This window comes from Mytilus galloprovincialis, chromosome 4 (genome assembly GCF_965363235.1).
Source record: "Mytilus galloprovincialis chromosome 4, xbMytGall1.hap1.1, whole genome shotgun sequence".
Lineage (NCBI taxonomy): Eukaryota > Metazoa > Mollusca > Bivalvia > Mytilida > Mytilidae > Mytilus > Mytilus galloprovincialis.
Window position 1 is genome coordinate 72,514,044 of NC_134841.1, and position 27,697 is coordinate 72,541,740.

A 27,697-nucleotide genomic window follows, 5' to 3' on the forward strand; every position below is an offset into this window, starting at 1 on the left:
TATGACTAATTCATAAATTATTGGATGAACAATTTCCCCAATATACATATAATTATTTTGAACAAAATCAAACGTTTTGATAACAGTTAATCTATTAACGTGACAATATCAATAATAATGTATGCCATCACAGAAGTTCATAAATGTTTAATGTTGACTTAAAGAAGGAGGTTGTTTATTTTGTTCAGGTTGACAAACTTTTTGTGAAAAAAGTCAAGTTCTTAAATTTTCTATTTTTTGTAACAAATTTTTGCAACTGTGTTAATGATGTCGAGAAACATTAATGAACCACATCAACAAACTACATTCACCAACAGGTTCCTGACTTGGAACAGATGAACCGGGTTCAAACCATTTAACAGATTTTTTTTTTGTAAGCTATAGTTGTAGGAGGGAATCAGGTGTCCGCGCAATGCTAGGCGGTGTTGTCGGTGAAGTAAACAATATAAAAAAGTACAGGTCCCAGCCCCGCTCGGGGAGTAAGTTACGAACATCGTAGGATTGATTTTCTAGGCACTTTAGACATATTCTAACGGCTGGTATTTCTTAGGCAAGTTGGAGTCCTTAGAAGTTTCTTTCTTGGTTTTTTTCATGAGCAGATTTGATGTAGCTTTTATCAATTACGTTTGAGATTGTAAGACTGTATTCAAATAATTGTGTCTATCACATTTCTCTGTCCATCACAACAGTACTTATATTGCATATGTGAATTTTTCTCACGGTAGAATCCGAGATATTCTTCCTTGTAGTGGATGTTGTGCGGACTCCTCTGTCTATTTCGCCAGACAGACAGTAATATTACAGCTGTCTACGTATCGTTATCTTTACAACCTTGTTAGAATATAATTAAATTTTTTTTTTGAAATAACCTGAAATTTGATTAATGTTAATCAATAAGGAAGAGCAGGAAAAAATATGGATTCACCGAATTATTAATTTTTAATTGATTTTTTTGTTATTAATGGTGACTGTAATATACTGATAACAATACCCTCGATTGATTTCAAGTTGAATTTCAATGCATGTATGCTCTAAAATTGAATATGTTATGCTCGAATGATTTTTTATAATAAACAGTATTCAAGCCTATTTTGGTTTGGTATGCACAAATACCATTTAAATTTAAAGCAACCAGGAAGTCGTAATCGATATTCGAATATGATCATTTTTGAGATACTGTAATGTTTTAAATGCAAAACAAGAAGACAATAATCAATATTGAACCAGATTACCGTTCAACAAAAATGTGTACAACAAATCGTTAAAGATGAGGATACTATTTTACCATATTTGTATTATTTTTTTAGGAAAAACTTTTGCAAATTCAGGTAAGTTTTCCTGAAATTTTCATTTGACGGATGAATTAAACCAATTCCTAGTTTTAAGAGTTTATTCAAAAATAGATGTGACAGAACTCAATAAGAAATATAATCTTCATTACTGCTCATCAGTTTGTAAATATGTGCTGAATTGGATAGTCTATTTAAAGGTTTATATACTATGCAATTAGAGCGAGGAGCCTACTCGTATAGTATGAGTTGGTAGCATCGAGTTTAACATGGTTAAGAGCAATGAGTTAAATGAAGGAACTTGTCGGTTTCGGTTCAAAATTCTGTATTTATTTGTTTTCCTGGGTGTTTTTTGTTTGTTTTGTATGTTATTATGGGTATTTTTGTAATATTAGCGAGTTTATACCGTTTCACATATTTGAAACAAAATGATTACATTCTGTTTAGTCCAGCCGTAGATGTAATATGGTTCAGCGAATACAAGAATAATTGATAACTTTATGGTGAAAGCATGAAACTTGACATAGTGAAAGATTAACGGGTACAAACAGAATTAAGATATTGAGCCAGACAAAAAAAAACAACAACATGGCCGCCAAATTCAAGATGGTCGATATAAGGAACTGGGAATTAAGACATTATCATACTTTTAATGAGGTTTACCGATATGCAAGAATTCAATTGAATTCCCAAATTTTAGGAAATACATTTAAGCTATGTCTATAATTATTTTTGCAACTTAATCAATTTATATTTAATCAAAATGTCGTCCAAATTCAAAATGGCACCGTCAATAATGTCAGAGTTTGACTGTATTAACGTATATAGTTATATACATTATTAATAGATATAGTATAGAAAGTTAACAAATTTATACAGCTGATCATGAGAAATATACATTGGCCTATGATATAATGAATACATTATACCAGGGGACACAGATAATATTTTCAAAATGGCGGCAAATTTAAAACCTGCATCTTAAACAATGTAAATATTTGACGTTTTGTTTTAATTACAAAGTGATATATTATGATACAAAATTATAAAAACAGTTATTCAGATACAAATACAAGCCAACATATTATTTCTTTGCAAGAGGTGGCATTAACTATGAAATAAAAATGGGTTATACAATTTAAATTGGCGTATCTGACATGGTCTATGTTTACACAGTTATAGTAAATATCTGTGTTACTTCAGAAAATCTCTCAATACAACATTACAAAGACAGGTATTTCTCTTTTCAAAATCTGAGCACAAAAATAAATAGCACCTAAATATATCTATTTGGCATCCCAACTGGATAGACAAAAATCAAATAAAATAACATCCAAATGCAGAATGCTCATAATTTAGTAGAGTTTCATCAGTTTCTCACAGTCTGGTGTGCAGTTATATAATAAATGCTTTGCATATTTGAAGCTGTTTTTAAGCTTGCACATGACCTTTGGATGAGCTCCTGACATGACTTTGCAACTTCTGCAAGCCATGACCAGAATGTTACTCATTAACCATCAAGTTTTCGCATACCAGGATTTGCGACAAAACAATTACCCACAAATAACACTACCGCGGGAGGCAATATATTTTGTATGTTGTAGTAGTCTTGTGTCGGAGAAATACTCTCAATTACTTTTGCCTTCGGTGTGAATAGATGATTTTATAAAATTCATTTACTGTATAAGATGAACTCGACGGATCATATGAAAGCACGTCAAATCCTTCTACAACTATTATTACCTTAATATTTCCACTTAAATTTGGATTTTAATAATTTGTACAAATGCATGTGATAGTTATATTCGGAAGACACAGACAATAGTTTGTTTTATAAATTAATATATAGAGTTGAGAAAATGTGGTATGAGTGCACATGAGATAACTCTCATTTCATCTGTTCTGCTACATAATTTTATAGAAATGTTAATTCGCAAATTGCTTTTAGATAAAATTGTGATATATCTAGCTTATACAATGTAGGTAACTTACGTATTCTATATACTTTATACATGCTCTTCGGTTTGGTTGTCGTATCTTTGACATATTCCCCATTTACATTCTCAATTTAATAAGAAAACAATTTCGAATATGTCTTATTCTGTAATAGTTATCAAAAGTACCAGGATTGTAATTTAGTACGCCAGACGCGCGTTTCGTCTACATAAGACTCACCAGTGACGCTCAAATCGAAATATTGATAAAGCCAAGCATGTACAAAATTGAAGAGCATTGAGGATCCAAAATTCCAAAAAGTTGTGCCAAATACGGCTAAAACAGATACTATTCAGATGCCTGAAAATATGAAGATCTGTAAAGGCAGACATGTTGTGTTATATTGTATTTTTTTTTATAGGCTATAATTTTGAAAACACATCAGTTTAAGGAATAGATACATCTGATATTTTAATTGGCGAATTTGTCCATCAGTCATTTTGACACGACTTTATTTTGTTTGCTTCAGTTGTCTGACTGTTTTATACGTTGAAAATGAAAATTAGAGCGTTCATTGACGTAAAACAAAATAATTTTTGTAATATTTTAAAGTGTCATCTTACGTATTAACTTAGCTATTTGTATTAAGGAAACCTTATCTAAACATCATCGTTTTAATCCTATTTTAGGGAGATTTTATTGCTTGATCAAACTAGTAAGTGGTCAAGCAAATGCGAAGAACTTTAGAAACCGAACACTTTAAAAAGGAACAAACAACATTATACATTAGTAATAAAATTATGAGAATTTCAGATACCGGTAATACCGATATTAGTGCAAAAATCACGTATCTTTGGGATAATCATATTAAACTCTGATTGTTGTTATAATCACACAATTGATAAAATTTGTAACATGTTTATTTTAATCTTTTTTAAGAATCAAACCCTTGTGAAAATTATGACGTGATTACTGATGATACAAGAGCTGTTAATTTGCAGTTGGATCTTGCAACAACAAACCCGTTCTCAGATGACCGACTGAAAACACGATGGTATAGGATTACCAATACAGTTGGTGAACATATGCCAACTGAACCACCAGGGGTATTCATGTGCAACACATGGTATCCGATATGGCTAAATGGTAAGTTGCAATATATTTGAATATACAATTCCATGCTTGCAAGTAGAACTAATTTTCTTTTTTTTTCTGTCATCTTAGCATACTTGGATCAATAGTCAATAATAGCAAACTCAGAAAAATGGCTTTTTTACCTAACCAACATTAATCGGTTAATGACTTAGTTATATGTCTTGAGAATTCTATGGGTGGAACTTCACAATGAATTACAATATCACTTCATAGAGCGTCGTTATTTTTCACGGTTTCTTTATGTTACTCCAAGAGAAAGTAATACACGAGTGCATGGTTGTTAATGAAGTAACTGGTTAGTACAAACAAATTCGTTTTTTTTCTCAAGGTTTATGACTTGTAACAGGTCGTTATGGAAAAGGGATTAAAACCAAGATATACTTGTCAGACGATGAAAGCCACAACGACCATTCATGTTTATGCTGGGGCAGTTTTTGCTCGGGTCAAACAAGTTATAATCAATTCAAAGTATATTGAAAAAGTTTTTATTGTTTTACTTTGTTTCTTATTTTTATTTAAAATAAAAAAAAATCCTCTGATTTACTTATATGTAATAATTTGTGTATGATTTTGTTTTATAACTTGTCTCACTTTGTACTTTTACTCTGAACAACAAATTTATTTGAAAAAAATGTTGAGTTATGTTCTTCTTACAAAACAAAATATATTTATTTACCTATGTATGTTGTTTTGCTCAACGCCATTTTGTCGAAAGTTAGAGTTGCCTTTAAAAAAAAAATTCCTACAATTTTTTTTAATACTTCCGGTAAAGTCTATGTTATGTAGGCACCATGTTTTTAATATTGTAATCATATTGTTTCATAGATAAAACTAGTTCGTTCAGTGGACTATGTTTACTTGTTTTTTTTAACATGTCTTTATGATTGAGTTAAGCATTTCAATATTAATTTTTCAGTGTGTCTTTTATGTTGTGATGTTACAATACTGTCTTAGGTTAGGTTGAAGGTTTGTGTTTGTCAAAACGTTTCAACACGCTGTAGGAGCCTGTTGTTTGGGGTTGTCTATTGGTGAGGTTTCATATGTATTTATCGTTTCTCGTTTTTATCAAGATATGCATAGTGAGATACACATCCTTGATATAATTTTGACCGTTGTTTTTCTTGTTTGAATGGTTTTACTCATTTTTGTGGACCTTTTGTTCGGTGTGAGCAAAGGATCCGTGTTGAAGTTCATACTTTGACCTATAAATGTTAACGTTTTACACATTGTGACTTGGATACAGATTTGTCTCAGTGGCTCTCATACTTCAATTTTCGTATTATATATACAACACCTTTACATTTAACATCTTTATCGGTTAAGACAAATCATATACTGCATAAGTCCAAATATTAATTTTTTGTTATGTTTAGACATCAGTGACTTTGTCATACCTTCATGAGATTTAATAAAACCTGACCAAAGCTTGCTTTGTTTTTTACAGTAAACATTCAGATTTAGTTTAAGGCTGAATTTTTCAGTCACCAATAACTTTTTCAAATCCTCATGGGATTTTATTTTATTTAGACAGATGCTTGTTTATGACCTAAAGACAGTATCCAGAGAAAGTTTTCAAAATATATTTTTTTTATGTTTACTGATATGTGGACTTAGTTTTGTTTACAGTTTACCTTCAGATTCAGTCTGAGGTTAAAGTTGTTTAGTCCTCAATTATTTTGTGAAACTTTCATGGAATTATATGGAAATTAGACTTTAAAAGCGTGTGAATGAAAAAATACAGTATCCAAAGCAAAATTTTGAAAATGTAAAATTCATTTTTCCCGTATTTTTACTGATAAATAATTTTTGGAACAGTAGATCTTGTCTGGGTTAAATTTTGTAACACACTAATAATTTTTCAAAACTTCTTTGAAATTTAATGAAATTTTAGCAGAAACCTTTATAAGATTAAAAGAGAATGTAAGAAGCAAACTTTTGAAAAAATATATATTTTTTTAATTTTCAGTTTTTTTCTGATAGACGAACTTGATTTTTTTTTGCAGTTAACATTTACACATTTCTTATATTATTAGCATGATAAATTTGTAAACTTCATTGATTGATATGAAACATGCACATTCGCTTGTCTTTAAGAACAAGAAATAGAATCTTAGATTTTTTTTTTACTGGTAAATGAACTCACTTATTAATCACTTTATAGGTCGACATAAAATTTACACGTTTCCATTGATAGCATCAATCTCCCTGACGTTTGTTTGTCTTGTAGAAACATTCGATTGACAAGCTAGCAAATCAGTTCATGTTCGTTAGTTACTAAATGTAACTTCGACCTTTTTCAGGAACTATACCAACAACTAACTTGACTGTTGTAACAGAACAAGTATGTATGCAAACATTTTATGGTATTTGTGACAGAACATGGGACATCAACATCATGAAATGTCCAGGAGGTTTTCTGGTATACGAGCTAGTTGTGAGTCCTATCATCGACTCTGGTTATTGTTTTGGTAAGTTATTACGTTATGTCATACTCATAACAGGTTGGTCAGAACTTTTATTATTTATAAATGTTGTGAAGTATTTCTACGCAAACAATCGTATAAATAAATAGAAACATTGAAAACGTACATAATTATATCATTCCATGATAATATAGTGTACTTGTCTTTTTATTCTTTGATCGGATTGACTTAAAAGAACTACAAAACTTAGACCTTTTCATTTCTACCCATAGAGAAGATGGTCAATGAAATTAAAAAAAAAATAATCCAAGGAAACGTTTAACTACAGTTCACAATTTAAAATAAAAACTGCGAGATCTGATTTTAAATATTCTGCATTAATGAATATTTTTCAACAGGCTTTGCCGATGTTTGTCCTGAAGGGCAGTCATCTGAGAATGGAATGGCACCAGGCTGTTCAGGTTAGTGCTTATAAACAAAGTTAAGATTTTCATCGCAATTTGATGAATTTATGTGAGCTGTTAAAAAGCAATAAAATTTACACACTTGATGATATTCCAATATATGTGCATGAAAATATCTAAGATTTCGACTTTCCTGAGCAAGTGAAAAGTTTTTATAATGAATAGATCACCTGTCACATTTGTTCGTTGTCTGTTTTAACATTCATCTTCTTTCAAATGAACTGGCCCCTATCACTAATCGAACTGAACCACCGTAATAAGTTTTACTTAACATCCAGTTTTACTTTCATTGCAACTATTGCTTAAATACAAATGAACAAATTATTTGGTTGCATATTGCAGAAAAATCATGTTAGAGGCATACCATTTGATTTTGTTAGGGAGAGGGAGGGGAAGGATTATGACATAAGATAACCTGGCCTGGTACAAACTAAAAATAAATTTTCACAAGACAGGCTTATAGTGAATATTTTGCACCACACATTGTCGACAAACTCTCAGAATTAAAACATGCATAGCAATAAATGAAATAAATATTCAATTCAGAAAAAGTTCTCCTACCTTCCTCTTCCCCCCTACCAAGATATATGATTGTCGTCCACATAGGGACAAATGGCTGTAAATATCATATATATATGATAGAGATCTATTTGTGGTTGTCTTAACGAATTTAAGTGAAAAGACCGTTCCTATCAAAATCGCCTTCAAGCATTGATTCCACCGTAACTCAAAATAAATGAGACAAAATCAAAATTGAATAGCCACCATAGTCGAGAGCCATAATCTTCTAACCTTTGTCATGAAAAACTTGTTTCAATTTCAAAATTTAACATTCGGTCACGTTTCAGAGTAAGAACATTTACCTGACTGATGGTCACTTTTTCTTATCAAGACATAACTTGTTTACCTATTTCATAGGAATGCAGAACGAGTTTCACACGCGGAGAAGTATATATTTGCTTACCATTTAGAATGTGGTCATTGAAGATTGTGGTAAGGTTCGTGTAGCAAACTCTTTAGTTCCGTATGTATTTGTTTGTAGACCGTTGCTTGTCTTTTGGATTTTGCAATGCCATTGTTACTTCGTTTTCAACTTAAGAGTTTGAACATTAATTTGGTATCTTTCACCTCTCAAGAACAGAAGGAAAATGTAATTATAGAGAATGATTATTCAAAAGATTTTGTTTGTTATCTCCCTCAATTTCTTTTACGCTGGTTATCGTCCTCCTTCCAATTATTACTCTCTCATGCCAAAGCTTACTTTCAAAAGTATTAATATGACTTTTATTTCAAGACAACTACCCAAATGTCGTGATAAGACCAACAGTAGTTAGTGACCTTGCAGAGGGTAGACGCATACGAGACGCTACAACCCTAGAGCCAGTCTTTAAATGTACATTTGCTGAAATGACGGAGAGTCTTGTCTTCGACATTCATTGGTACATTAATAACAACAGCGTAGTGGCATACAAGAACATTGTAAAAGAAAGATGGTTGAATACTCATCTGAGGCCTCAGGACTGGATAACCACATACTCGATGAATATGCTGGTATGTGATTATATTTTATCAAGCATCTTATTTTGATAGAACAAAACACGGGAAACAAGTTTTGAATTTGTAGTTTATCAAACGTTAAGAGTTTGATTTATTTACATTCTCAACAAGACTTAAAAACTTAACGAACAACAATAAAAACAAGATATTCTGTAAGTGATAATTTCTCGATATGTATTTTTTTATACATTTTTTAAAACTCAGTTTTGCTAGACTAAGACCAATTTTAGTCTAAGAACGATGATTTTTTTCTTATATTATCAAATCCACTATTTTTTAAACAACGTGGATTCAAAAGGCATACCAGTATGATGATCTTTATTGTTTAAATATACTCACATCTGCACTGTGATTAAAGGTAAAAGAGGGTAAAAAGTCAAATCACAAACATACTGAATTCTGAGGAAAATTCAATCGGAAAGTCCCTAATCACATGGCAAAATCAAATGACAAAACAAATCAAACGAATGAAAAACAACTGTCATATTCCTGACTTAGTACAAGCATTTTCAAATGTAGAAAAGGAGGAGAGTTCTTTAATTTTTCTACTCTAAATGTTTTCTGTTTGATTTATTTGTTTGCTGAACTGAAACATCTATCTTAACGAATAAATGACACCAAACTTGGAAAGTGGAATGACATTTTATTTACTGGAAGTGGTGCAATCTGGTTAAAAAGTAGAAATAAATGTCTGCATTAATTTTTCAGTTTTGTTACCTTCCGTGACTAGAAGCGCTTTTTGCCATGCATTAGAAATAAAAAATGATGTAAAAATGTATATTTTATGTTGCATTTAATTAAAAATAAGTAAAGATTGTGTAAGGTAACGGACTGCCATTAGAAACGGAAGAATGACAAAATATCCGATTCCGTTATGATGAGGACAATTTTCTATGTCCAAGAGAGGCTGAAGATATCTGATCTTTACATAATTTTAAATGTTTGTATTACACGTTTATAGGTAAAATGTAGTGTGCGGGCAAGGTTAGAACAAAGTGCAATACCAAGTCCTCCTATTGAAAGTGAAGAGATAATTGCGGGTGTAATTGTAAGTACACTTCACGATATTACATAAGCATTGTTACGTATGTACAGCTAATCTGCAAAATCAATGCAAATGTGGGTGTGGTATAATCTCACTACGTTGCAAGGTCCTACTTACGAGAAAACACTAATTATTATTTGGTATTTTGTTTTATTTCGGATCAATAGGAACGAGCAGACAAATTTAACGGCCAATACTTCATCGGTAGAACTATTGTATAAGTGTTAAGTTGTTTGTTATTGTAGCTGTTACATATTTTTTTTTATCTCTGCCACCCCTTAATCCCTTTAACCAATATATTAACAAATTTGATATAAAAGAACGTACTATTACAATCAGTTTAGGAAACATGCTTTCCTTTAACAAAGTGATAAACTAGGTAGCAAATATACAAAATAATATCAATTTAAACCGTATTAAAGAAACATTGTAGGTAGTATAGCAAACTTAAAATACTTAACCTTAGCTTCTGAAACTGACCTTACCGGCTTACACTAATCAAAGGATGCGACGCTTAACAGAACACTTTATATACATTTCACTAGCGTAAACACCAAAACTTTTAAACAAACCAAATGAGAATTTGTATTAAAAACGGGATTACGCTCTTCTTTTTTACTACTGTATTGTAATATTGTTATATGCTCACTGTTTTTGCAATCTTTCTTTAAAAAAAGTTGGAAGTGAACTTGTTTGTTTTTTTGTCGAATTATATGCTTTTGAATAAATTTGGTTTTGTATGACCTGTTTGTTGTAGCCGGATTTAGATCTAAATTCATTTGTTGAAGTCACTGAGGGGGAGGAGGTAAATATCAACTTAAGATCAACAGTCCCAGTGGGCTGTATCAGTAGAAGCCTTCAGGGTCAATGCGATCATACCATGTATATAAGTCAAATTAGTTCCAATTCCAATTCAAACAAATGTATTAACAACGTTGAAAATGGTGATTTAGCGTTCGAAAGAGAGTTCTGTGGTATTACCATACCTAGTATTGGATGGAATAAAACATTAAATCTAAAAGTGACTGGCTATGTGGACAACTTGTACAACGAACATAAAACAAGAACAGCGAACATCCATTTTACATCTCTAAGGAATAATATGGACCTATCTGGTGCTTGGAATCGCATTAATATTCCAGATATAAAGGTAATTTCAGTTAATAGAATGAACTGATAATTGAAATAAAAGAACTATCGATTCAAATTGCAAATACTGTCACATGGACTTGTATGATCCGATGGAATATCTAGAGAAAAACAACATTGATTTCGTTTCTTGTTCATATGGGGTCAATAATATTATGAAAAACATATTTAAATGAAGCATTTGAGACCTTTATTTCTTGTACATCTATTATCTTGAAAAATAGTTAAGGATGAAATTAGACTCGAAAATGATTTGGTATATCTTCAGGCAAGATTTTCAAAACGAAAATAGCATTCAAATATTCTACCAAAGTATGAATTAGATACATCTAGAGTGTTTGTATTTCCACAATAGGTTCAAATTACTGATGCTGACCACAAACTGAGTGGAAAAGCTTGCTTAGCCTTTACACTCTCGAACTTTGTGACGATTTATGGCAACGAATATTCCTTTCAAGGAGCAGGTGAATATGTCCTTTACCGACACAAGACTTTAGCATATTCGGTAAGTTTGGTTTTTTTTTATCTGAAATTAAGTAATACATGTACACCTGTTTGTTAATTAAATTCAATCAACAGAGACAACATTTTAATCACTTCTGGCCATAGGTCAGCGTTGTTTTTTGATGTTGGTGTGGACCAGCTGATGAGCGGGTTAAATATGGAACCGAAATTTTTCCAATATTGTGAAAAGTGATATATAGTTAACATTATTTATGAGTAATGAAACCTATCAGCGTGGATACAATGAGCGGGTTAAATATGGAACCGAAATTTTTCCAATATTGTGAAAAGTGATATATAGTTAACATTATTTATGAGTAATGAAACCTATCAGCGTGGATACAATTGCGCATATTCTATATTTATATCTAAACGAAGAGGTTTCTCCTGTACTTTCAAAATTAGGATTTGTTAAAACCTACTGGTATTTAAATACTTTAGTAATAAGAAGTCTGTATGTAACATAAACCATACACACTTTTTAAAAAGTTGACATTGTTCCGTTAAACATAATGTTGTTCAAATAACACATTTATATTGGAGACAACACAAATACAATAATACAAATTACAGTTTTTGTAAACAATTACATTTTTAGAGTCATTAATCAAAATGATTTAAAGTTTGTGTCACGTCAACAAACAAGAAAGAATATTTACAACGTCATAATATATATAATTGCTGATGAGATATGAAACTTATAATATTTTAAAATATCACATGAATTACTAGATACTGAGCAACACAAACCCCACCAAAACTTTTAGATCCGGAAGGGTAAGAAAATCCCCTGCTCCACATGTGACACAAGTCGTGTTACTCATGTACATGTAAGTACAAACCCGTTGATTTGGTATGGCACATTCGGAGGACGGGATTATGGTAACTTATTATATTGTTATTTCACGTAAAAAGAAACTATTGTCACATTGATTTGTTTCTGAATTTTATTTCACTATGTTTAGATGTTTAGTTTTAATCTTAGATTATTTTTTTTTGTACAGATTCATATTCTAAAATCAGCATTTACGCCAAGTTCTACAGGTATCTGTGGAATAGCAGTTATGAGTTTTAACTCACTTTTTGTACTCAGAACATGTTATACGATCGGTCAATACTACACAAATGAAAATGCTTGGACTATTCCCTTAATTCAGTATAAACAATGCAATGAAAATGACATGATATATCGAGAAACTGGTTCAGGATATAAGGTATCATACTTTTAATAATAGTTGTTTAAGTACATGATTATCATGTTATATTTGACTATGATGCTAAAGATATACGATTGGTAATATCTTTTTTTTTCAATCATTAATTAAAATGAAATAGTGAAGTAATAATTTTCCTTTAGCAGCTGGTATGGTTCAATTCTGTCAAAATAAGCTAAGAAACATCGATGGTGAATAATTCACTCAAGTTATGCTCCAATTTAAAGGATTTGAAGAATTTACACGACTTAGAGGTCTAGTGCGCTTGCACAGTTATGAAAATGTTTACCTTAGAAGAAAAGACCAAAAGATAAACAACAGTATACAAAAATATTACATGAATTACTAGATACTGAGCAACACAAACCCCACCAAAACTTTTAGATCCGGAAGGGTAAGAAAATCCCCTGCTCCACATGTGACACAAGTCGTGTTACTCATGTACATGTACATACAAACTCGTTGATTTGGTATGGCACATTCGGAGGACGGGATTATGGTAACGACGATTTGAACATATCCTTCGTCATCAGATATCCAACCAACCCGTGATGGCGTCCGTAAAATTTTCGAATAAGTTATTTCAACTTCAACTACTGGAAATCTTTGTTGAATAGATTCCCTGTGAGCAGCAGTCCTTTATCAATGCATTTATTATAGGATATCAAAGCCCTCTTGAATGTCGTTTCAACTGGGAGATACATAATAATTCTTAATATGCAGGTGATGCTGGAATTTTACTACATCGACAGGAAAATTAACGTTTCGGAGCAAGACATCATCTTTTTAGCCGTAAAGTTTTCTTCTTAACCGACATTCAATTAGAGATGTAAGTCAAGATACGAGGCAGACTAAACTGTATGTGTTGTATCTTTTATTTCAAGTTCGATGGGATAGATGCTTTAAAAAACTCACCAAACTTTGAATGATTTAGCGTGATATCTTTATAGCGGAGAGTGAAGTTAAGTATTTTAATCTATTCTTTATTGTAGATAAACTTGCCTAGTGGAACAGAAATTACGTTTCAGTATGAAAAATATTGGATTAAAAATATTCTAGTCAAACCTTCAGTTCTAGACGATGGTCAAATTGATGGTCTCTGTGGGAACATCACCAGTGAAGAAACTGTATTAACTTCATGGATGCAAGTTATAGAGACAATTTTTTTTTATCATTGTCTTAGATAGACATAAGTGTTTGAATATATTTTACTAAATGACATTGATTATTTTCGATTTCTGATTTCAGTAAAGCAAATATGTGTTAATGTTTATGATGCCGTTTTCTATCAAGTAAAATGAAATGTGACATGTAAGAAACATACTAATAAGCTGCTATAGATAAATATAGAAGGCCTCGTAGCACAATTTGTTTTCCTTCATCGACATTTACAAACTGGTCCACCGGTATGATAACATTTAATGAACAGAAGAACACTTTATGTACACAATTTTAATTTCGTTATTTTTACTTAGATCTAATGAACTAGTTAGTTGTTTTGTAATTTGTAATGTTTATTGTATATCTTCTTATTTTTAAGAGTTTCGGATGCCTCGCAACAACTGTTTATTGAAAGGCCTCAAATTGATTCTTTTATTCGTCCTACTCAACCGTATTGCACATGTAATAAGGAAGCAGGTCCTACAGATGACATTTCAAACTTTAACGACATTCACTGCAATTTGTCGCAACCTATTAATGTAGAATCGTGCCGACAAGAGAATCAAGTAGATGAGTCAATTATTGACGAGTGCACAATTTCAAGAAACAGAAGAAGCTTTTTCTCAAATAGGAAGAAACGAACACTAACAGATGATATAAAGGAGGTCATCCCTTTGTCGTATGACTCTTCTTTTGACCCGAATTATATCCCAGAGGTGAATATACATGTACACTCTTTGATGAAAGTTCATGTAGGAAGGCAAATCATTATTCATATGATACAGACCTGCACTTCTTCATAATGTTGCCTTACATATTCGACCTCAGTGGGATCCAGATTTGCTAATATAATGATTTGATTTCAACATATACTATATAGCAGACATCAGATCTATGATTCATACTGATGCATAATCTTTACAGATCAGATTATAGCAATATACAAAGTCACATGGTATTTGAAGTAAACAAATATTCAAAGCACATGCATTTTTTTTTGGTTTAAATCGGAAGGCTGTTACACTTTATATACTTACTCCATCAGCTAATCAATACTTCAAAAGAAAAATATAACATAGAGACATAAAAGAGGGACGAATGATACCAAAGGGACAGTCAAATTCATAAATCTCAAATAAACTGACAACGCCATGGCTAAAAATGAAAAAGACAAACAGACAAACAATGACACATGACACAACATAGAAAACTAAGGAATAAACAACACGAACTCCACCAAAAACTAGGAGTAATCTCAGGTGCTCCTGAAGGGTAAGCAGATCCTGCTCCAATGATATGTAGGCAAATATATAGAGGTCACATTGATAATACCTGCAAGTAGCTGATTTAACAAATCCATTCCTATAAATGTATTTATTTCAACTGTTTTAGGAACCTTTGTGGGAAAGATGGTCAGAAATCGAGGCAAAAGCATTTTGTGAAGATTTTATAAGCAACATGGAAATAGTTCGTTTATGTGAACTTCATTCGAGTTTCAACTTTGAAACTTTTACCATGGCATGCATGAAGGATATAAAGGTATTTTTTTATATATTAACTTTTGTTCAAGTTAAAGAAATAACATTCGATTAAGTAAATTGCTAGAAAGATAATTGAAATTGGAAAATAATTAGAAAAAATCATGAGAAAGATAATCCTAAACATAAAAAAATCATTCCTCTAAATAGAATTATTTCCATTTTGACATATTAACTGTCATTTTAGCATGGAGGTAACACTAACTTTGCTTACTGGATGGTTGAGGTTATCAAAGATTACTGCTATGCTGAGCTTTCACGTAACGAAACTATCATGTCAATGACAGCAGAAAATGGAGGGAGATTATATGATGAACTGTTAAATGAATTTTGTCCTATTGGATGTAGAAATCAGCAAAACTGTATGAATGGTTGGTAACCAAAAATATGGACTTTTGCCGCATATAAGATAGTGACTCGTCAAAACTTAATAATCTGTTTCAAGTATTTGTCAGTTGAAAATACAACATCCTACATGGAAGGCCCTACACCAAGTCCTAAATTGTTTGCCTACAATTGAAAGCGTAACTTCTTCTTTGTGCTTAACACTTTCACAGGATATTTCGACAGCAATATGTGTTATATGATTCAAACAATGATGAATTTGAAACACAAATATAACCGAAATAAAATAAATATGTTTACAAAATGTACTAATTCTCTTACTAAAATTAAGGCACATTAAAATACACAACAGTTAATGGTCGTGCACGAACCCTTTATTTCTTTCATTTTGAAGTACTCACATGTTAAATAAGAGCATGAACTTCTAGAATTTGTAAAGGATTTCAACTACATAGTGTTTACATAATACCTCAAGCTTTACTTTAGATCCACTTTGGTTTGATTTGCTCTACAAACTTTGCATAAGTGTTTTTGTTTTCAAATATATTTGTCTGAAGCATCACTGGAAAGACATTAATTGTTGAAATTCTTGTGCAATAAATTTAAATATAACTATTGATATAAAGTCAACTTTGCAAAAACAACAATATACGAGACAGGACGAATACACTTAATAATTATGTCACCCTGACGGAGGTCGGGTGACATATTGTTATTGTACGATTCTTTTTTTCTTATTCTTATTCCGCACTTTTTGTCCAGCTTAGTTATCGGAACTGAATGGACCAATGTTGATGGAACTATAACATAATGTTAATCACCATGTGTAGTTTTGCACCTGACTTTGGAATAAAAAAAATGGCTGCCATTGCCATGGAAACAGCAAAAATGTGAAAAATAGAAATGTGTTCCAATTTATATGAAACTTTTATGATATTAAGAGACCACTGCACACTTCAACATGGTACATTTTTTTTTTCAACTGGGGGGTCTCTAGACATAATTTGAGGGGGTGAATTTTTCATGGAACATTCCAGAACATAAGTGTTAAACTAGTTCTACCAACATTAAATGTTATATCATTGTATATTATCATGGGGAGAACAATATGCAGCAGTAGTTTGACTTTGCAATTTTTAAAATGGCGGCCGTTACCATGGAAACAGCAAAAATACAAAAAATATCAAAATGCTCCAAATTCATTGGAATTTAAAACAGAAGATACAATGTATGCAAAAATCTGCATTTACTGATGGACAATTTCGAAATGGCTGCTGTTGAGTGTCAATTTGCAGACCAGGGTGACATCCGCTATTGCTTGCAATGGCAATTCTAGTTGATATTGTCGTTATTATGAAGAAAAGGGTAAAAGATACAAGAGTGACATTCAAACTCATAGATCGAAAATAAACTGACAACGCCATGCCCTAAAAAGAAAGAGACAAATAATAGAACAAACGACACAACATAGAAAATTAAAGACTAAGCATTTTATTTTATTGATTTTTGATTTGAGCATTAATGACACTTCCTACGATTGTTCGAATTCCAAACAGTTGTATATTTAAGTTTTAGACTAAAAATTAGAAATTTAGAAATGTTGCCTCAAATTGATATCTGTGTATCAAAATTAAGTAAATTGCATAAATTCAAAGCACCTTTTATTAGTTAAATATCAATAAGGAATTTTTGTTTGTTTGTTATATTAAAGGGAAATGCAAAATGTGCGATTCGAATGACGATATTGGACATGATTGCTTAGCGAAGAAATCAGAGGGCCCGAAAGATATTCTTATTCCAAACAGAGGCGCATGTAATATCAGGCAAAGCACTTGTTTGAAAACAGACATCTATGGAGAGTTTAAGTCAACAACATTGTACTGCAAGTTAAATAGATTTAAAGTAAGCATTATTCAAATATTCCAAAAGTTGGACGAAAGTTACCAGAGGGACACTTAAAACTCAAAGATTGAAAATAAACTGACAAAGCAATGACTAAAATCAAAAAGACAAACAAATACATACATACAGAAAACACAATAGTTATCACAGGTACCAGGATTATAATTTAACATAGAATACTAAAAACCAATCAACATGAACCCCTCTAAAAACTGGGGGTGATTTCAGGTGCTTAAGAAGGGTAAAGGAGATCCTGCTTCACATGTTGCAATCTATGGTAATAAATAGAATAGATATGGGGGGTTTGTTTCTAGAACTTAAAAAAGATAGATTAATGCGGGTGAAAAACGGTCATATAGTCTTATATTGTTTCGAAATAAAACGATCGGTTTTGTTTCAACATAATTTACTAGCGTGTTTTTTTTTAAATTGATTTGAAATCTAAGGACGTCGTAGATACGGTGAAAAAAGAAAATCCTGTTTTGAGATTAAAGTAACTTGATTTAATATACAAGAGATCTGTGAATGGCTTGGTTATTTCAAATCTTTGAAAAACTAAAGCGAAATAAAGCTAAAACACATTGCGTGTTAAATACAAACGTTGTTTTGTATATAAAGCATTAGAATGTATGATAAATGGGATAACTATACACATGGAATAAACTATAGAAATCACATCAAGTCTGAGGGTAGCAACAGAGGAGGATTTTAAAGTGGACAGAAATTTTGCTGTTTTACTTCCCTGCGACCCGTACCCTAAGTTCCTAAATGTAACGTTGAAAAATGACTTTCGTAACTGTAAATCTGTGTTATAACTAATGAATGACTACAAGATAAACTTTTATATTCACAAAAAACACATCAAACATGTTTCGTCATTTAATGACATTTCAACAATTGCATAATTACTTAAGAGTGATGACTTGATCCCCTGGTAGGTGGAGAGGAGGGACTGACTTGATCATGAAACTACCCCTTCATTTCCTCAGCATGATATCATCGCTTAATGTTTTAGCCAAAACAAAACCATAATGTATTATTTTCTGTTCATTTAAACTTTTCAAAGTTTAATTAATATGATAGCTACTTGTTGGTTGGAATTTTATAACTGTTTTTTTCATCGATTTTGTTTTGTTCATTGTGATGTCTTTTTCTCTCTTGGATCTTTGATATTTTCCCTCTCCTTTTGTATGGATTTATTCCAATATATCCAACATACGGTTTTCTGATTTTTTTTTAACACGGATTGATGGTTAATAACATGTTTAATACATAACGGTTCCGTAGATTTTTATGATATGTTTCAATTTCCCTCGTCTTTAAGAAAAAAATGGCCCTTTATAGCCATGGCGTTTTCAATTTATTTTAGATTTATGAGTTTGACTGTCCCTTTGGTATCTTTCGTCCCTCTAGATCTTTTATAGTCAAATTTTAACCATTGTTCGTAAATCTTAGTAATCTTTTACAAAAATCTTCTCCTCTGCAACAACTGGGCCAAATTAATCCAAACTTGGCCACAATCATCTTTGTGGTATCTAGTTTAAAAAATGTGTCCGGTGACCCGGCCATCCACTCAAGATGGCCGCTTGACTAAACATAGAACATAGGGATAAAATGCAGTTTTTTGCTTATAACTAAAAAATTCAAGCAAATCTGACGGGGTTAAATTGTTTATCAGGTCAAGATCTATCTGTCCTGAAATTTTCAGATAGATCGGACAAATGGTTGTTGGGTTACTGCCCCTGAATTGGTAATTTTAAGGAAATTTTGCCGTTTTTTGTTATTATCTTGAATATTAATAAAGATAGAGATAAACTGTATACAGCAATAATGTACAGAAAAGTAAGACCTAAAAATAAGTCAACATGACCAAAATGGTCAATTGACCCCCTAAGGAGTTATTGTCCTTTATAGTCAATTTTTAACAATTTTCATAAAATTTGTAAATTTTTACTAATATTTTCCACTGAAACTACTGGGCCAAGTTCATTACAGATAAGGATAATTGTAAGCAGCAAGAATGTTCAGTAAAGTAAGATGTACAAACACATCACCATCACCAAAACACAATTTTGTCATGAATCCATCTGCTTCTTTTGTTTAATATTCACATAGACCAAGGTGAACGACACAGGCTCTTTAGAGCCTCTAGTTTTTTAATAGTCTACATACACATAAGATTTTCTAAAGCTCATTTTCCATCTCAGACGAACCCAAACCTGTGTGTGCGTGTTTTTTTAAGTAACATTTTATATATTCGAAATTGAATCTCAGGTTTCTTTTTGTATTTGTTATTCAGACTTTGTACTTTATATCTGTAAATTTAGGTTAAACTTGTGTAATCCTGTACAGTTTTATTTGATTCTGCGTAAAAATTCTCTATTGTCTCTGCGCCCACTATAAAATAATATACTGTATACTAGAAGTAATAGTAAGCTTGAAACTAATTGAGTTCTACAAGTAAAGATTCTGCGATGTACTGATTTTTTTCTTCTTATATCTGATATAGATAACTGAAAATGGCATTGTGCAGAACGACACGTCTATCATTTTGCCGGGAAAATATAACAATGTACATAGTATTTCTTGTCAATTTCCTTCGCAACGGAGAAAGAGATCGACAACAGAACTCGCAGAGGGGTATATAATATCAATCTCCTATGATAGAGAACATTTTGGGGACAGTGTTTCCTTTTTGATTTACGATGAAAACTGTGTAACCTGTGAGGTATCAACATTAACTTGCAATGTCGTGGTAAGTACTTAAACAATGTTAAATGAGGCAACAGTAGTATACCGCTGTTCGAAATTCATAAATCGATTGAGAAGAAAAAACAATTCTGGGTTTACAAACTAAAACTGAGGGAAACACATCAAATATAAGAGGATAGCTACGACACAACAGAAATACAACATTAAAATGTAACACACACAGAAACGAACTATAATATAACAATTGCCACTCTTGAAAAGTTTTAATTTGGTATGTGTGTTCATTTAAGGATGTATTCTTCTGACTTTTCAGTCTCGTTCAGTCTCGTTGAAATCTCGTTCTTGAATTGTTTCCAAAACATGTGATACAAGTGAAAATACCAATGAATTTTAAAAATATTACAATCAAACATAACTCTGTGAAAAAATTGTGTAATTACAATGAATGGTTTTTGAGTAATCCAGTTTTAAAATTTTACGACCAATCAAGTCAGTATTTTTAGCCAAAATTTTGAGAAAATGGGTTAGGGATACAAAAAATGATTTTACAAGAATTACGTTCATCTCATAACATTTTGGTCATTTAAAATTTCTTAGATATGTATTTTTTCAATAATTTATAACAAAAAAGTTTAAATAATATGCATTTTGTTCTTAAAACTGAGAAAAATCACAAATATACAAAAATAACAGCATGGTAAATTTTACACAAAAAAGCGTCAAAATATGATACAACTTTCTTATATTAACACCTACCTATAGTTTTTTTAGTAAAATTTATTCAAATTGGTCCACTTCATCTTTATAGAAAGTATCAAAAAAAGTTTAATTGTGGAACTGTGATTTTTTTCACGATAATAGCCCAAAAATAGGTAAATAGTTATCAAAAGTACCAGGATTATAATTTTATACGCCAGACGCGCGTTTCGTCTAAATAAGACTCATCAGTGACGCTCAGATCAAAATAGTTAAAAAGCCAAACAAATACAAAGTTGAAGAGCATTGAGGACCCAAAATTCCAAGAAGTTGTGCCAAATCGATGAAAAATGATGAAAAATGGGAAAATTATCAAAATTGGGCGTTTTCAAAGGGCCGTAGCAAAAAAAGAAGTGCACCACCATATGATTTTTTCTTCACCAATTATTTTGTTACAGTCTTATAAACCCAAAAATCAGGTTTATAAGAAAAAAAGTTAAATTCTAGAAATTTTTGGCTCCTCAGAGGTGTACATCCTTAATTACTAGTATTCCTGAACGTTTACAAATTATCCAAATATTTACTGTCAAGTAGTGATGAACATCATTCAGCAAGAAGTAAATGTTATTTCACCTTTTCTTACAAATGTCTTGTTAAAGGCGTATAAAACTCAGATGATCCTGTATCAAGTCGGGAATATGACAATTAGTATTTATGCGTTTGGTGTGTTTGAGCTTTTGATTTTGTCATTTGCTTTTGGACTTTCCATTTAAAAATGTCTCTGAGTTCGGTATTTTTGTTATTTTGCTTTTTGGTAAATTGTTTAATTAAGCTTGAAATGAATATTTCAATATAAAAAAAGAGAGCATCATTTTATAGAATCAATACGAAGAATGTATGCCGACTTCCAGTACAGGGAACCCTTTTATTACAAGGACCACCATTAGGGTTCCAGGTTTGTAAGATTACAGCACTTATTCTTTATAAGACTAAAAAGATGTGAGCAATTTGTATACAACTGTACATTACACTATATTATAATATGTTTTACATATGTTATTATAACACCATCATCTTATTTATTATGGTTTAATATCAAGGGCTAGCTACAATTTAATAAAATTGATAAATGTTTTAATTGTTACAATTAGAACACACTTTCAAGATTCATGCAATTCTACGAATACATAGATGAACTTAAGATTTGTAGAGCATCAGGTATACACTGTTAACCTTTGATTATTGCTAAATTCTCTTTTAATTTCTTCAGGGTTGGACTTAACTAACCTTTTGTTGTGCATTTTCAATTTTATATGATATAAATTTGGAACACCTAAAATACTACAGTGCAACAAAAAACAGGTTATTGTATAATAAAGATGACTTTTATAGCAGATTTGACAGCAATTATTTAAAGGTTTCATAACGAATGGGAATTTAATATTGCTTAATATCAACTCTTGTTATAATAACGAAACGAGTCTTCGGCGAGTTTATAATTATTATTTCAATTAAGTAACGAAAGTAGATATCAAGCTATATCCAATTTTCATGAGTTGCTCAACCTATTTCTTTTATGGACACTAAAATAATGCTTGTTCTGGTCTTTCGTACACACAAGAAGCATAGTATGTCTTGTTCCGTCGTCAACCTTTAACATTAGATATTTTAAATTTGTGTACGTTTCAGAATATAATATATTTTGATAAAAATACTACCTTCTGGTGAAAAATGTGAGTGTTTAGTAATTTATTGAAAACATCACTTATGTACATCGCCTCAACCTTTGACAGTAACCAATGACAACAAATAGATAAAGGAAATGTCCTAATACTGTCTCTTATATATGGATAGGTCAATCAAATATACGACGTTTTTGTATCACTTTTTCGTATTGTACTCCGTTCAGTGAGATACGAGAAATGTATCTTCCTGGAGGCAAGAAACAGGCCAGAAACATAAGAGAAACATCTTTGTATACTGTAGCATTGATTGTCAGCGATTTGTTTGCAAAAGTATGTTATGATTGATTTATAAGGAAAAAATACATTATTCCAATACTTTCATACATGTATATATTGTAATAATTTTGTGTTTATATCTACCATATTTGACTGTCTAAATTTTCATTAAAGGAAAGAAAGAAAGGATAGGAATTCTAAATATTATTTCCATAGTAACTGCTGCTTTGTGTGTTTGCCTGTTAGCTATCTTTGCCCTTTGGATATTGCATAATAAGAAGAAACAAAAAAGGTACAATAGAATCATAATCATGAGCTAATATAAGTAATTGGCGTTTTGAAATAACAATGTTAACTTTTGCTAAATAATGTGGAGATAACAATTGTCAGTTTTAAATTTACTGAAGTTGAAAGTAAAGAAAAATGTGTTACAAGAGAAATACAAAAGTATTTGTAACAATATCTTATGTTTATATTATGCTGCAATAGAAATTTGTAAACACAAGTTTACTGCATACTAACAAAATAACTTTAACACAATAAGTTAACGATAAGCCAAAGTTCCTTACTAACAATATCAAAGTCGATTGATGTTGATGCATTTTTCTTTGCAAATACATAAACAAAATATTTTCTGATACAGAAAGACTATTGTAACTCGTCGAACCGAATAAGGCTACAGTAGTTTGTCATTTTTGATATTCAATGTGTGCACCTTATGCAGTTTTCGTTTAGCTATATATACATTCCTGTTCCTGTAACATATATTCGATTTAATAAAAATACATGCTTCATAATAAAAGATGCAAATGTAATGTGATGTTAATGAAACAACCATCCAACAATGGGGATAGGTTCCGGACTTAAGACATGCACATACAAAATGTGACGGGGTTAAACATGCGAGAAGACACTAAAAAAACAATAAAAATCAGTTCGGAAAAACTTGAATGTTTAGATCGACACACGACAAAAAAAGTAATATAGCAAAAATACCGATCACCTAGAAAAAATTTAAACAGAAATTCAAAAGCGCAAACACATCAATCTAATGAAAAACAACTATCATCTTCCTGACTAGGTTCAGGTATTTTATTATGTACAAAATGGTGAATAAAAGATGTCTCTTTGACATGTTGCCCATTATCATTTTCAATTTTAATTAAACTAGTTAGTTAAAAGGATTTAAGACGCACAGTACCAACCTGACAGACTTCACAGTACTTAAAAGCTAGTTCCAAGTCAATAACATTTAATAAATAGATCATATTTTGCACCAAAAAAAATCGGTCAGTACACAAAAGTATAAATTACTCAATTACCAATAACATTATATACGATGAAATTATGAATCTATTTTTTGTACAGGCAACACTATAGAATGATTTATATTTTAGCAACAGAAAAATATCATATCTTCAAAAAACTGCAGAGAATGGCATCTGGAATAGCGAAAATATGTTTTATCGTTCTTTTGACGATAAAAGATATGTTGAATCGGAAAGTCCACCGCCTTACTCAAGCCGTAGAGCTTCACTTAGCAGTCAGAATAGTGCATATCTAGTTGGTTCACTTGCAGAAAAGAAAACACCAGTCGATCTTTTTGTTATAAAGTGAGACAACACAAACGTCCGATGAATATTTTGTAAATATATTTTATATAACAATATCTTTTCTAAAACATATAACTTATATTTGTTCATATCGTATTTTATGTCGTTGTACGATTTTTATTTTATTATACATCGTAAGCTACTTCATGACCTAAACATATTTTGTATTTTTTTTTTTTTGGTTTATCATGAAGTGGTACATTTGGTAAAATTGCAGTCTAAAAGTATTTTGCTTTGAATTATTGCCTTTTTCAAATGCTTTAATTGACACTAGAATAATATCTTTTCATCAGTGTTATCGTGTAGTTTTAAAAATCATTGCAATTTTCTAGAATTGTGCATAGAGTGGTTTTAAAAAGAGAAAGGTCAACAAGAGCCGTCTCTGGTCAACTTCCTAAATTTAATTTATCGGTAATTTGTCATGCTGTACGACGGACCTTCTAAATTTGTGGTACTTTAAGTCTATCTCATATCTTATGTTGGCTAGCAACCAATATAATGGTTTTGATAGACTCAAAATTTGCTAAATATACAGCTTTAATCTACATTTGTATTTATGTTTCAGAATCAACCTGTTTGATACGCAACATATTATACATGAATATACTGTCAAAAGCAATAAAGTTAACCCTAGAATCAAAGCTTTGTACACAAGAACTGCAATGAATGATCTATTTTTTTGAAGATTCAACTGTAATATGTTGAATAAAAAATATGATTCAAGATCCTAGTCAGAAAATATCAAGGAAAACAATAAATGCTCAATATCATGAACATTAATCCCTCAAACTATTTTCATATATTTTATGAAACAGCCAAAAAACTTTCGTTTCTTTTAATATATTTTTCTAATTTCTAATTTGAAAATGAAAAACACAGAATACAAAACAATGTCATCGCGCATCTGAGCTTATTTTTTTATTCAAATTGGTAAGACTACAGTTAAGAAACATATTAAACTTATTATCAATTCGTAATATTAAGATTATGACCTACACGTGATGACCTATATAAAACTTTTAATCAATTCCGTATAACCGATGACACCAACGAGCCATTGAGTTTTAGAAATTCTTACACTTGAAATAAGTAATCATTGACTATATTTTTTTTTATATTTTCGTCGACAATAATAGGAAATTTTGAAAATTACATCTTCCGTATAGATTTTTTCTTGTTTAATGAATTAAACCTATAAAATGGCTACTATTCTTTTAAGATTTTTTTATAGTAAGAAAAGATAACCTTGGCTGCATTAGTTCAAACCTTTCAAAGTTGTTTGTCCTCAATGCTCTTCAACCTTCGACTTTAGTTGGTCTTTTAAAATTCAACATTACCATTAAAGCACGATGTTTGGCTAGCTGCAAAACCAGGTTCAACCCACCATTTTTTTAATGTCCTGTACCAAGTCAGGAAAATGGCCATTGTTATATTATAGTTCATTCTGTGTGTGTTACATTTTAGTGTTGTGCGTCTATTGTGTCGTAGATCTCCTTTGTTATTTGATGTGTGTCCCTCAGTTTTATTTTGTTACCCGGATTTGTTTTTTTTTCTCAACCGATTTATAAATTTCTAACAGCAGTGTACTACTGTTGCCTTTATTAAATAAATTTAAGCTTCACCGGTTAGTAATTTGTGGACGAAAAGCTCGTCTTGAGTACACACTTTCAAGCCTAGTATCTATGATGAGTTTATTTTTATAATATATATGTATTCAATTTCATTTTGAATATTTTTGTAGTTAGATTCTAGTAATGGTAAGGAAAAATGAATTATTCACATGTAAATAAGGTGCATTCAAATTAATATTTTGTTATTTTGTGTAACAATACGTTGTGTATATATATAATTTTTCACTTTTCCTAGATCTGTTTGGATATATTGTAATTCATTTGATGTTTAAAAACATTTTTTCATTGGTTTGACGCTTTTGATTGCCAATAAAATTATAAAACAGGACTGCCACTTTGCATATGCATGCGAGTTTTTTTTAATATAATGTGATATTAAACCTTGCAACGGCCATCTTCGGTGCAAGGGTTTTAGAAGGCAGAGAGATAGCCACTATCTTTGCACGATTTTCCCACGGAAGTGACTGCTTATTTGTGCATTTCTGTAAGTAAAATGGACGCCAACCTTTATGTGAGATTTTGTCTCGAAACGGTCCTAAGTGACCATATTCCTCTACCCAGTGATACTTTGGTAGGTAAATATAAGTATATAAAAAAGAGACATTCACATTTCCCGGTCGAAGACACACTTAAAATGTTATGTTTTATACAAAAAAACACGAAAAATGAAATAAAACTTAATAAAACAACCATCTAGGACTGGGCAGCAGCACGAAACTCACTAAATATTGGCGTTGATGTTAGATACTCGAAAAGTCTAGCAGTTCCCTTTCTACAAGTGACAACTATAAATTACGTCGGTATAACGTATAAATGTGAGTAGTTATTATGCAGTAGTAGAATGAATGGTATTTGATTTATCTGACCATAAAACACCATTCATATAATAAACAATCCGTCTAGCAAATTTTCTCACCCCAAAACTGAATGATAAAGAAGAAAACAACACAAACATTAAAAAACAAAACACAAATGAAAAACACAAGAAAAAACTAAGGGCATTCTCATGTGGTCCAGAAAGGTAAGCAGAGCTTGTTACAAGTGTTATCATCCGTTATGTTGATAGTATTATTTTAATCTAACTACTCGGTAGCCTTGCTGTTGATAGCTCCCTTGTGTACAACAACCATTTATAAAGGATGTGATGATAGAAAATGCATGCTCTGGAATATTGCATTAATTTACAGATAACTACTATATTTGTAAGCGCTACTGGAATGTAGCTTCATAGAAATGAGAAGGTAAAATATCTACCTTATCAAATTGTTAATTTCGATATGTAAAGCAAAATATCATACAGTCTTAACTATATCTATATCACAAACTTGTTCACTATTTTCACGAAACATATTGTTTGAACAGAAGTCCAACATTTTAATTGGAGTAGGAAGTTTCACAATAGC

The 27,697-nt window shown here is 31.1% G+C and overlaps 1 protein-coding gene across 1 annotated transcript; it reads left to right on the forward strand.

Annotated features, from left to right (window-relative positions):
* The first annotated feature begins 1,162 nt into the window (after positions 1-1,162).
* On the forward strand, positions 1,163-26,619 carry LOC143073749 (von Willebrand factor D and EGF domain-containing protein-like). The gene is made up of 18 exons (XM_076249505.1): positions 1,163-1,328; positions 4,164-4,370; positions 6,680-6,847; positions 7,201-7,263; positions 8,561-8,817; positions 9,785-9,871; positions 10,626-11,018; positions 11,373-11,522; positions 12,526-12,735; positions 13,728-13,879; positions 14,276-14,612; positions 15,289-15,435; positions 15,622-15,805; positions 17,491-17,681; positions 20,191-20,436; positions 21,969-22,044; positions 23,225-23,342; positions 24,448-26,619. The coding sequence occupies exons 1-18, from the start codon at positions 1,268-1,270 to the stop codon at positions 24,665-24,667; spliced, it is 3,267 nt and encodes a 1,088-aa protein (XP_076105620.1). The 5' UTR covers positions 1,163-1,267; the 3' UTR covers positions 24,668-26,619.
* Positions 26,620-27,697: the final 1,078 nt, after the last annotated feature.